At 27.1% G+C, this 14,020-nt stretch overlaps 1 protein-coding gene across 1 annotated transcript; it reads left to right on the top strand.

Moving 5' to 3' along the window:
- The first annotated feature begins 3,157 nt into the window (after positions 1-3,157).
- LOC135924774 (cell death abnormality protein 1-like) lies at positions 3,158-12,113 on the top strand. Its single transcript, XM_065459882.1, has 10 exons — positions 3,158-3,284; positions 3,554-3,622; positions 4,623-4,718; positions 5,210-5,299; positions 8,234-8,320; positions 9,668-9,757; positions 10,201-10,293; positions 10,542-10,643; positions 10,916-10,977; positions 11,977-12,113. The coding sequence occupies exons 1-10, from the start codon at positions 3,239-3,241 to the stop codon at positions 11,989-11,991; spliced, it is 750 nt and encodes a 249-aa protein (XP_065315954.1). The 5' UTR covers positions 3,158-3,238; the 3' UTR covers positions 11,992-12,113.
- The last annotated feature ends 1,907 nt before the right edge of the window (positions 12,114-14,020 follow it).

Below are 14,020 nucleotides of genomic sequence, written 5' to 3'. Positions count from 1 at the left end.
CCTGGACTTCCATTTTATTTAGAGATTGATATCGTTATGATTATATTTTATTATGAAATTTTTTATAATAAGCTATGTTGTTATAGAAATACGTTGATTAATTTTTAAAGTGAATTGTGTATTAATATTTTAATTTAAACGATAATGCACAACATGTTGATCTTCAATTTGTATGATGCTAGAACGATTATTAAGTTTGAAAGATTTCTGTAACGATTTTATTATAGGAACATGTGAAATCATTTTGTCGGAAGATGATTGGTGCCAATTAAAGGACCTTAGTAGTGTATCAGTTCCTTTAAAAATAACAATATTAAGATTACAATCAGAACAATTATGTTTATTTGATTTTTATGGCATATGGATTAGACGCCGATTAGATTTAGAAAGATTTACAGTCCTTTTTATACGAAATATTAGAAAACATGAAAATTCGAAGGCAACAATATTTGCAAAATAGTGTTGTATGACGCTTCTATATATTTAGACCCTAGATATCAAGTTTTATTGAGTATTGAGCAAAAATAAATGGCTAAAGACCATCTTAAGGATTTATGGCATACGCAAAACTCTATTATTTACAATATATTGGAGGCCTTGACAATACCTACTGGTTATAGTGATAATAATATGATGATGATAGCAACATTGATGATCTTGAAATTTTACTTTTAGATAGAAGAAAAAAAAAATTAAATTATCATAGGAGGATCAAAAATGCCTATTGCATCTTTAATAGTAGGTTCTCAGAAGTTAAGAGAATATGAATAATCTTTTTTTAAAATAGTAATTTGTAGATTTTGTTTTAAAAAATAGTATTCTTTAGGTTCTGATACAAGGGCTCTTATCTTGTCGCCTATATTTTTTTAAAAATTTTAAAGTTCCGCTTGACATATGTCCTAGGGAAGAGATAACGATTGGTATAAAAAATATAATTTGTTAATTTTGAATATTTAATTGTTTTTTTTTCTTTCTCTGCTATATCAACCGGATTAGAATTTAAATTTTTTGGGAAAGAAGATACGCATGAATCCCAAATCAAGGATTTCCCTAAAGACCAAGGCCCGGAAGTTAAGCCACCTGGTCTTAGGCCATCATCTAATGATAAATTAGTAGGCTCTAGGATGGTATTCGGGCCCTGGTAAGAGAAAGGCTAATAGCTAAATTAATTGCTACATGCCTGCCTTGACTATATATACAATTTAGACCATGTCTCCCTTTGGAGTCAACTAATATTTTACATTTGATGTATGTATGTGGTTGAACTATGTTACATCCAAGTCGATGGCCTATGGCAACTCTTAATTGTTCATCTGATAAGAGGTTACTCAGGTTACGACTTGGTAATGCTTTCAACCATTCATAACCACTAGTACAGTCAGCATTCTGTAATAGTTGAATATACTCCAAAGGGGGGGGGGGGGTTGATGAGATTATTTTTAAAAATTTTTTAAAGGTTCGAAAATTGATTGGTGTGTTAAGATTGTGGGTGAAGCAGCAATTTATTACATTTTAAATTTGTATATCAAATGAATTAATTAAATTTATTTTATTAATATTATCTATAAATATTATGTTAAATGTTTTATAAATATTAAAATAAAGTGTTTAAAGAGCAGCTTGTGTCTCAAAATAAATTAATGATATAATATTATAAGATTTTTTATATAAGGTTTTCAAGCATCAATAATAAATATCCCTAAATTTTGACCATAAAAAATAAAATTAGGTAGAGTAAACAAAATTTATTCATTTTTGAATATAGTACTTAGAATTTATTATTTAGTAAGGGTCTTATCAAAAAATTTTCAAGTCATAAAAGTGTCAACAAGCCTATAAACAGACGTGAGTGTCTTAGCGCATATTAGCTTATTTTACACGCATGCGCATCAATAAAAAAATAGCATTATTTTTTACAAATGGCGCAGATTTCGCCCATTTTTTTAAACTGCCTCTCACAAGACTTAGCTTCAGGAGCAAATTAGGTTTCGCTTCTAAGATTGACATAATTTTTTTTTATCTCTTAACTCAAAACTATTTCGAAGGAAATCAATATAAAACGCAAATTTTATTACCGGAAATATAGATGAGATAAGTAAGCTATAGGATTTTAAAAGATTCTTTTTCTTTCTTGAAATTATTACTTAGAAATGTCAAAAAAAATGGCCTCAAATAGTTATTAGATTACTCACTTAATAATTCTTTAGATCCGCCCACAAACGAAGTGATTTTTTTAAAAAGAGAAATAGTAAATATCTAAGCAAAACTCTTTATTAGAATTTAAGGTAATGATGTTGTACATTTTATTTTACAATAAATCTCTAATTAAATATTGCAGAGTTAGCCAATTTTAAAAATAAACCAAAATACTAGAGTTCATAAACTCTGCTTTTATTGACTTTATTAAATCGAGGTTATGTTTGGCAATCTTATTTTTAAATTTAAATTTTTATTTAATTTTTTATTTAATTTAATTTTTTTTATGTTAAGAAATTGAAAGATTCTTCTAAAAAAAAATTATCCAAAATGTTAAAGAATATCTTGTTATCTCTGTTAAGTGCATTCCTAATTGGTAAGAGATTAATAATTATATTTTAATATTTAAATCATATGGAAAATTATCGGATCAAAAATTTATATTTTCTCGGATTGATTGAACTAGAAAGTAAGGATCCCAATGCAGATCTCTAATTAGAACTCCTGACTTCTAAGTCAAAATCATAACTTCTGAAAGCATTTACGATTTTAAAAAGGGAGACATACAACCATTATGTAAACTAGATATAGTAGTGATAACACTTACAATTACAATTATATTTTTTAATTTCTTTTTATTTTTATATCAAAATTGTTATTTGATTTTAGATGGATTTATAACTTTAAAAAAAAATTAAGATTAAATTTTTTTTTGTTGTTTATTACAATCAAATAAAATAAATTTTTTTAATCTAACTTAAATTATAGGAGAGTTAAGAAATGCAATTAATCGCAATCAATTTTTTTTATGAAAACTATAACAGAAATTCTTAATATATAATTCCAAGGTTAAATCCATTTGTTATTGTTATTGAGTTCTTTGGTTCTTCTAATAACTATATAGTGTAGATAAGATATTTTTTTTAATTCATATATATATATATATACACGTATATTATAAAAGAAATTTAATCATATTTTTTTTTAATTTTGTTAACAAATTTATATTTTAAAAAATATTTTAAAAAAAAATTAATTAACTATGCTTAAAAATATCTCGTTAATTCTACTATGTGCTCTCCTAATTGGTAAGTTTATTTATTGATATAGAGAAAAAGTATCATATAACTGCATGTTTTTACAGGCATGAAATGATATACCAAATTTAATGGAATAAAATTCAAAAATATTAATTCTCTAAAATCAAAAAAATAATTAAAAATAAAAATATAATTGTATAAAAGATATTAAAATAAAAAAAACAAAGAAATAAGAATATAATAAGAAAAATTAAAGAATTACAAATATAAAAAAAAACATTACAAAATAAATTTCTTTTTTTTTTAAATTTATTTAGCGGTTACAATGGGTGAGGCGAAAGAGAACACTTGTGGGTTCGGTAAATATGGGACTAATTGTTCTGCAGGTTAAATAAAAGAATAAATTAGTTACAAATATAAATAGCTGCTATTTTTTTAGGTTCTAGTTTATTAGAAACTGCGAAATTAGCAACTACATCGCTAATTTTGAAATATCTAAATTAACAAAATCAAAATAAATATCTTGGCGTTTAGCGACGCGATAAAATGAAACTGATGTACTCTCCGCTTCGCTTAGGCTTTTATCGCGATTACTATAAACGGACCTTATTATGCTGTTTTTTTTTCTAAAAAAAATCTCATTTAATCTGTTATTTGTATCTTTACATTTAACTCCACCCAAAAAAATATATTTTTTTTTTTAGGGTTAGATCAAAAGCATTTTATCGCTGTTCCCAGTTCTGAAAAGAAAATTATTCTTTGTTCCTATTCCACTTATCTATTTTTCCAGAAAATCCCTTTAAAAACGAATAATATTTTATGTTTAAAATTTATTTAAAAAAAATAATAATATAATACATATTATATTAATTGAAAACCTGTCTCAACCAAAACGTTTAATCATTTTTTTTTCAATATTTTTATACAATATTTTATAACTCACCTTATTCCTTTAGGAAGTTATAAATATTTAAATAAAATTACTTATTTAAAATCAGAGAAAAAAAAAATTTACTCGAAATAATTATATAGATAGTAAAATAAATGATTTGATCTGAAAGAAACTGAATCCCTGATGCATAATTAGTTCTTACACAGAGCTTCAAAGGATATTCATAATATAAAATCTTTTTTAAAAATATTCTTTTTGATCAAATTTTACCCACAATTTCCAAATCTTTTTAGACAGAAAAAAATCTTTTACAAAATCATTTGTGAATTTTTTGCTCGTCAAACACTGGATTTACGTATTATTTTTAAGATTAATGTAAGTAGATATTATTATACATGATAAAATAATTGGAAAGTAAACAAGAATTCTGTTGTTATTATGCTTATGGATGATAATGTATAATTATAAATTACGTTATTTATGAAAACAATAAGATTGCGATTGTAACCAAAATAGATCAGCCGGAAGTTGCTCTTACTTCGGGCATTGCCATTGTCTCGATGGTTACTGGGGCAACAAATGCGAAAGAAGTATATATATATATCTTATTATTTTTGCAACATGCAACAGTTATAGCGTATTAAGACCAATTAACTAAATCAGCTGTTATTATATTATTTCTAAACGAAGTTTAAGAATGTTATAAAGATAATATACAAATAAAATTACCATTTTTTTGAATGGCATGTGTCATGTTATCTCTACCCCTAAGACCAACTTCCTTTTGCAAGTAAAACTCGGCAAAGGAAGTGGTGTTAGGTGTTTGTTACTAGAGTGAACGGCTAGTGGGGGTTTGATTGACATCTAAATTTTGGGAATATCCTCATAATTCTTTAAAAAAAATTTTAAATACTTTGAGCACTTATTGAGTCATGGAAAATAAAACCGACTAGTGAACTAATTTAATAAAATTTTACTCTATAATGTCATTTATTGCACATATAAATAAGTATATTTTTTAACTTAAGAATCTTATTTGTACTATATTTTAGCATCTCTCTTATTATATAATGATAACAAGGATGCGATAGGAACTGCCCTTTGAATAAGTGCAATCTTATAGGCGGCTGCATATGCGAAGATTTTACGTATGGGAAATATTGTAACAGAGGTATAATGTTAAATTATATTGTGAAACCCCAGGTTAAATAGTTACTATGTGTCACTCATAAAGTAACGTCATTACATTTCGCGTTATCCTGTAAAAGTAACAAGGTATTTGTTTTGTAACATGTTACTCTTACAGTATTTATGAAATATTATTTTTTTTAAATTTTAAATAAATTACCTGAGCACACATTAGACCGTTTTAGTAAGTATATCCTGAGCCAAGCCATAACTTATATATAATGTTGAATATCCTAAATTGTTATTCCAATTTATTTATTTTTTAAAAGTAAGTTTTTTTCCAAATATATGTCAAGAGCTAGGAGAAGTCATATCAGAGATCCGCTTGAACCCTAACTGGGCAACATCTGCAAAAGATCTTTTAGGGTCCGTATCAGAACTCTTTTTCAAAACATAGAATTATATAAATTTACATCTTTTTTTCCCGGACAAACAAATATTATGGGCTGGGCCAAGTAACTTGTAGGCAATTATTTTACAAACCTGTTTAAAGCAGCCGAGTCTAGAATCTTTTACACAATCTTTAAGGGTATGGTAATTTTTAAGTTCTATTTCTTTAAATTAAATTTATGAGACAGTTACGTTTTCCTCCAATGGGATTCGAGTAAATCTGAATTTAAAGACATAATATAGAGAATATTTTTTTTAGAAAATAAATAATACGCTCTGCACGTTGACATTCTCATCAACCAGGTGATATATCATTATAACAGCTTGTAGTTCTCCACAAATTCTACGCTTTTTTTTTCAAATTTCTAATCATTATATTTTTTTCTATTGTTCTACCTTTACAAGCATCCTCTCTCTTGGATCTGGCTTAACTTTATCTATTAAAGTATACGTCTGCACAACATATGTTCCGCCTATAAATCCGGTATGGAACTATGCGCAATATTTCTATATGTCAATCAAACATGGGAAGGGAGGTGGGGGGGGGGGGTGTTGTAATTCTCACAGCGACAATACATTTTTAATTTTTATTCCCTGTTAGCCCCCAGATATGATTTTTCTATTATCTCTTTATTGTATTTACTTTTCCAGAACGATTTAAATTCATGGTATGCAAATTTACACATTATAACTCACTACTGTTGCAATATACCCGAAAGAGAACCCTTTGGTTCAGTTTTTTAATCATTATTCCAACTGCTGTCATTCATATTGGTTCAATTTATCCTCTTGGAATAGGAATTAACCAATAATATTTCGATTAGCACAGTGGGAGTCATCTAAATTAATCCCCTGTTTTTTGGAAATTATAAAATTTGATTTAAAAATAGTTCGGTTTCTATTAAACTAGTCCCTCCATAATATATATATAAATGCGCTTTATACTTCATTATATTCTGAATATCCTTGGTATATGAGTTTAAGTCTATCACCAAAATTCACCGGCATAATTACTATAACATTCCAAAAGCTGTTATAAAATATCTTTAACTGACTGAAAAAAAAACCCCTTAGAGTCAATCCATATTATTTAGCGCAAACTTCTTGACTTTTCTTAAAGTTGTATCATATTTATCATGTATGTGTCTTAGGAATTTATCACTTTCAATGATCTTCGCGGATTTTAACTATCTTAATTCGCCTTCTATGGCTTTTATAACTCAATATTTAAGTCAGAAAAAATATTGTTCTAAGCCTCCTTAGACCATGAGCAAAATCCTCAGGCGCGCGTAATTTTTCGAGGAAATATTGAGTTTAGCCGTTTTTTAAAGATCGACTCAAAACGAGACGAGCCCTTTAACAACACTACTTTTAATAAGTAATAAAATTTTAAGAGAATAGATTTAGCTCTATTGTTTAGCATCATTAGGGTGTAGTAAATTTTACTCTATTAACTATCTCTAAATTGCCAACTCGGTATATTTATTCTGGATATCCTTAGATTTACAGTTCATCGGTTCGAAGGGAACATATAATTTTTTTTTGTAACTTATTTACGGTATACAAAGTCAATTTATAATGAAAACACGAATTTATTATATATCTTAGCTAAATTTCTGGCTTATTTCTCCCAATTATGCATTAATTAGCGGTTCTCTCAGCAAACTAACAACTCGATGTGCCCATAACACATAACCCGGAGTTGCAGGTTTTCCAATCCTAACTTAAACTCATCTTATTTTATAGAAGGGAGTTATTTCCCCATGTCAAAATGCATTTATATCGTCGTCTCGTTTAATTTATATTAAAACTTTTTCTGTTAGTAGATATGATTATTCGAAATATTGTTTAAGTATTCCCGGCTACTGTATAATATCAGCGATATTAAGAATTTTATTGTTTCAACAGTTTCTTGCAAAATCTAATTTTCCCTATATGATAACAATTGATCCCCTGACTCTCGAGGGTAACCTTCCACACTGCATACAATTGGCTGGTATATTTCCAAATTAAGTTTCTATTTTTATCGTTTTTAACCTGATTCTTCATGCTAAATTTCTTTACTACATATACAGTGTTATCTCATTTCGCTCTCTGCTTCTTACGGAATAAAGTAATTTCTAGATAGAACTCTCTATTTTAAATTATTCCCATTTGGCACCGCAAAAGAATTGGTGTCTAATACGTTCATCCAACGCTTCGTCAAGAATTGCATTGTTTTACAAACATTTTTCAAAAATCTTCTTCTTTTCTAAAATCTCTAATTTTTCTAATCTTTCTGATGCGGCACTGTCATCTTCTTAGAACATGTATTTAACTTTTTTTTTTCTAAATTCTTTTTCATGCGTTAACCCATTCCCAACTTTTTAGAAACAATTGGTTGGTGTCAATGACATTCAATGTATAATGTACTTGATAGATTATTATTTATGCATGAATTTAATTTAAATATTTTGTAATATAAATTATATAAAAATAATACACATAACGCTTTAATTTTAATTTTATTTTCTATTTATTTTATAAGTCTGTCACTGTGATCGCAAAGTTTCGTCTGGCTGTGATTTATCTGGTAGATGTTTATGCAAAATTATCCCTGAAAATGAAACTCTAAGTATTAAATTTATTCATATATAATTGGTCTTATATACAGAGATGTATCTAACCCCCCCCCCCACCCACCCACACACACATGTGATTATTAACGAATTAACCAACCCATCTCTCTAAAAAAAATGTTATATCAAGTGCTATTTTATACTGCTTTTTGAGGAAGCCATTTAGCTCCCTGTATCCGTATGGGGGGGGGGAAGTATTCAGGGGTTATGGTGCAAATAATATGGGATAGGAGAGTAAATCTGGGTGTGTTCCCTCCATTTTTTTTATTCTCTCATGAGGATGCTGACAGATTGTCGCAAGTGAAAAACAATTTCACTTCTTATTGGATTGTTTATCATTAAAACATATATTCAACTATTATAAAAAAAAAATACCTACCTCATCCCATGGCTCGGTTTTGTCTTTTAATAGCTATAACTTCGTATAAATATTATTATAGATTTTGGCCCTAAATGCCTTTTTACGATGTTATTGTACCATAAACCCACAAATGTTTATATTGATATTAGTTATGAAAAGCCTCTCCCTCCCTTGTTTGATAGAACTGTGAATGATGCCAGGTCACCTTAAAAAATTATATTCCTACCCCTCCCCCTTCATCCACAATGGAATTTTGTCAAATTGTTCTATAAGATTTGTGCCCTTTGAAAATATTTATAAATATGATATGATATTATATAAAATATAATAAATATTATCTTAATTCAGTCAATTTATTACAAATTTTAAATTTATAGAGCCTAATTTATATTTTTAGCAGTTTTATTGAGGAATTCCACTTAATAAATGACTAGCCAATTATAATTAGGATTATGGAAAAATCTCGTCAGACTATTTGCCAAACCACGGCCATTTTTTTTTCACCACATGCTTAATTAAACAATTATCAAATATCTGCTAAACAACAACAAGAAAGAAAGAAAGAAAGAAAGAAAGAAAGAAAGAAAGAAAGAAAGAAAGAAAGAAAGAAAGAAAGAAAGAAAGAAAGAATGAAAGAACACCTAAATGTTGCAGCAAAATATAATGCATACATTAGTGATGTATATATATGTACTGCATGAACCAGATTATAAAAATTTTTCAAGTAAGGGATTATGTCAAAATAATTGATTAATAGTTATATTTTAATTTGTAATTGTTAAATTTCTATGGGGATTTTAGCGGAAAAATTATTTAGGATGTTCAGTCATCAAGAATTCTTGCCTGTTTTATCACTTATTGGTTGGTTGTAAAAGATGTGAAGTTTATATCGACCAAATAATATTTTTTTTTATACTTTTCTACATTTTCTTTCTTTATTTACTTGAAAATATTATTTTAATTATATTTATAATTATTATAGATGGTAGTTTATGTTCCGAAAATAAATTTTGTGATGAACATGGCCAATGCCGTTGCAAAGGTTGGAAATATGGGGCTCGGTGTAATCGAGGTTGTTTATTTTATCCAATTATATAAGAGTTAGGGTTTCTAGAATATCATCTTGGCTTATATAGTAAATCCTTAGAACTTTAAGTTCATTTATATTGGGCCAATTTAAATTTCCCGAATAATTGAATCCTGCCCAAAATTCATATTTCAGAATATGCAAAGTATACCTATCCCTGTTGAATATCAGACAATAGGCTGCCAAAAAACTTAGATTAGCCCCCCCCCCTAATTTATATCTGAATATACCAATAATACTATAAATTCTGAAGTACTGTTCAGGGTAAAATCAGATATTTTTAGATTTTTTATGTTTTTTTTTCAAATTTGCTAAGCTCCGTGTCGATGTAAACATATATTCCTGGCTAAATCATGCTAAAATATAATCTAGATCCATTTATTTTATTTTTCAACAACTCTTAAAAAAAAATACAATAACGAAAATAGAATCCACTTGTGATAGGAATAATTCGATCTCACCGTTTCCCACAGGAGGTTGCATCTGTAAAGAGGGTTATTATGGCGAAAATTGTGAATCAGGTACAATTTTTTCTTTTCAATAAAATATATAAAATGTCAAAAAACGCTTTTTCTTCTTCTTGGTCTGAATCACGGTTAGAAACCGACTTTTATAAAAGTAAAATCAGTTTAGGGACCTACCAGTGAAAAACCACCCCTCTTTACATTCAATAATTTTAGGAGGTTAAAAAATTTTTACTATACTATAAAAAAAATAGACATTTAAAATTAACTATAATATTTTTTATTTAAAACAAATTCATCAAAAGAATGTCCCACAGATTGTCAAAATTCTTTCTGGCACAATAGCTGCAAGTTTAATGGTGCCTGCAATTGTAGGCCAAACTATTATGGATTGAAATGCCAAAACCGTAAATAAAATGAAATAAAAATAATTTTATAACTCATACTTATTATCAGAGTTGTTAAAAGATACTTTTTAAATGGATCTAGATATAGATACAACGTCTAAAATAATATCTAGATACAGATTATTTAATCAAAAATCTATCTAGATACAGATTATTTAATCAAAAATCTATCTAGATACAGATACAGATACCACATTTTTATATCTATTTAACAACTCTGCTTATTATATATGTATATATATATTAATTTTTTTTTATTTATATAAATTTAGGGTGCAACTGTACAGGGAATAGGTACTGTGATTTTACTGGGAGATGCAGATTATCTAGATTGGTTAAATATATTTTACATAATTTAATTTGCAGAATGATGCGCTATAAAAAAAATTTTTTCTGAAATAATATTTTTAAAAATTTATTCCAATTTATATTCGCAATCCCCCACTCTAATTAGGCATATATTATCCACTTAAAATTTTTAAAATTTAAAAACCTATCTAAAAAAATTTTGTATTAAATTTAAGGTTGATTTTTTTTTAAAAAAAATAATATCCTTATTAGTAGAGTTGTTAAAAAGCTAGATTCGGATAGATTTTTAAAAAACCGATTAAATTTTAACCAAAATAACATTATGTAAGCCTAAGGATTTTGCACATAGCTGGCAGAAATGCTTGGAGCTAAAAACTTCTATGCTTAAATAATATTATTTTAGCTAAAATCCTACATCGGACTTCTTAACCAACAAAGATTTTCTTTAATTATTAATATAATCCAAGCTGGTGGGCTTTCTGGCACAATAGTTTTTTTTTTCTTTTACATAAACATGAAAAAATGAAAGGCAAAATTAATATATAAATACCAAAAAAAAAATTAAAAACCAACCTTTTGAAAAATTAATTTTCTTTTTTTTTCGAATAATTCTCTAAAGATGAAAGATTAGCATGAGAGGTGGCATTTTTATTTCAATCAACGGTGCCTAATTCTTATAGAAAATCATCTAAAAAACAGATAGAGATACCTCTAAAATAGAATCTAGTTATAGATACTTCTTAAAAAGAGAGTATTTAGATACAGATACAACATTTTTTATACTTAAAATACTTTAACAACTCTGGTATATTTTATTATATGGAAAATAATAAGATTCACTTCGATCTGGGGAAGCTCCATATATTTTTAAGGGTGGTAAGTGATGCGTTTTAATGTGTATGAGTAAGAAAATGAGGAAGGGGGGATGTCCAATTCTTTCTTTCTCATGTAGATGTTGGATTTACTTACTTCTGATAAATTTCTTTAATGATTTCAATATAACCATTTTTATATTTGTTTATAGGGACCACGTGAATGAAGAGAGGCACGGTGTAAGAAAAAAAATCATAAAAATATGGATCAAAATAATTTGGGAATTTATCATTTTATTATCATAATTAGTTTTGTATACTAATATATTTGTTAAGTTTCATAATTTACGGAGGGAAATTCTAATAAATTAACCTTTCGTATTCAAATTTGATTAATCTAAACGAAATACACTGATAGACACATAATAAATTAGCTAGACAGATTAAATGATTCATTCAATCTTCGAGAGTATTGTTGAATATAAAACAGATGTGTGGGGTCACATATGATAATTGTTTATAAATGAAAACTTCTAAAGTTTCTTAAAATTTTATTATAAATTATTCACATATTGGAAAACCAAAAACTAACGTCACCATTTAATTAGCATTGATACCCAACAGAGGTTTGAAAGAAACAAAATTGAAAAATATTTGGAATTTTAGATAAAATTTGATTTATAATTTATGTTTGGGTATTTCAGAGATTTTTTTACAATTTATCTTCAGATATCAAAAACTTTTGAAGATTTTTTTTATTTTAGAAAGAGAATTCCAAAACTTTACATTTAAATGAATAGAATGTCAGTTCAGGTAATATTAATATCATTGGACCAAGAATAAGTAATATAATATAATAATAGAATTTGAGATTATTTAGCGTTTGGCAATCAATTTTTTAAATTATAATTTTGTCGATTATAATATGGAAAACACCTTTAAAAAGATTTCAATCATAAAAATACGATCATAAATATTTAATTCATTTTCTAATATAAAAAACAATATGGCCTCGCATATGCCTTTTTGGATATTTTCAAATTTTTTAAGATATAAGCATAAGCCATTCCACGTCAAATCGATCAGGATTCGGCCGACCCCTTTTAAAATTGTTAAAAATTTCTGGAATTATTTAGATAGTTAAGAAAATGAGAAAGCCGTTTATCTTAGCTCTCTAGCACACCTGGTTCCCTAGATATTGGGGCTGCAGAGCCACTTTGGAATCTGTAAAATTTTTAAAATGCTTATATCTCCAAATACTATTTATATTAAAAAAATATATAATATAGCAAATTGTAAGTAAATAAAGTCTCTAAAGAGCTATCAAAAAACAATAAATATTGGCGCCAATATGAGCCGTTAACTTCCGGTTTACATATTTTGCTTTACCTATGCTTTTAAGCAAAAAAGGGAGTTTGTTTTCTAAATTTTTTTATTCATTTTTATTTAGACACCTTTGCTAAATATATATACGATGTCAAACCTTGGCGACGCTATCGACTCCAAAATTTGTTTAAAAAATAGATGGCGCTTTATGAAATTACGGATTACGGTAAAATTTTGCTACTAACTTATCAATAACCGGATATTTTCACTTTTAATACTAAAAAATTTTGAATTTCTATTAAATATACTAATTAAACTGAGGAGCAGAGTGGGCATATGCCCATTAGTCACTTAATAATGTAACAAATTTCCAATAATAAACTTTAATATAATTTTTTTAATTTTTTTAATTTTTAAGTTATCTAGAATTTCATAGAATTTTTCATCATTTGATGAAGATAATAGCATAATTATAGTCGTTAAAACTTTTTTTTTACTCTAGATATATTTTTCTTCGAATATTTCTTTTCACATAAGCGTTTTCTCTTAAGGGATTTATTAATGTTATCAATAGCCTCTTGATTAATTATATTTGTGGGAGAATCAATATCTACATTGTCATTTGAAGTTTAAGGAATGTTTGCTAATTTTTGTCGGCATGAAGAGCATATTAACATATCTAAATGGAATGGTAATTTTTTTGGGTCTTCCAGGGTAGAATCTTTCTTAGATTCACTCGATAATAAGCATCTCTCTGTAGATTAAATGGGTTGCAACATTTTAATATTTGGTACGTCCATCTGTTATATAAAATAAAACTTTAATTGGCCTGCATTTAGAATATATGTTTTTGCACTCTCCAAATCCAGAATGTTATTGGTAGACAAATTATTTATAATTAATCTGAACGGACAAGTTAAATATTACCCG

Source organism: Gordionus sp. m RMFG-2023, chromosome 2 (assembly GCF_954871325.1).
Source record: "Gordionus sp. m RMFG-2023 chromosome 2, tfGorSpeb1-WG-v2, whole genome shotgun sequence".
In the NCBI taxonomy this organism is placed as follows: domain Eukaryota; kingdom Metazoa; phylum Nematomorpha; class Gordioida; order Chordodea; family Parachordodidae; genus Gordionus; species Gordionus sp. m RMFG-2023.
This window is presented reverse-complemented; position numbering and strand designations above follow the sequence as displayed.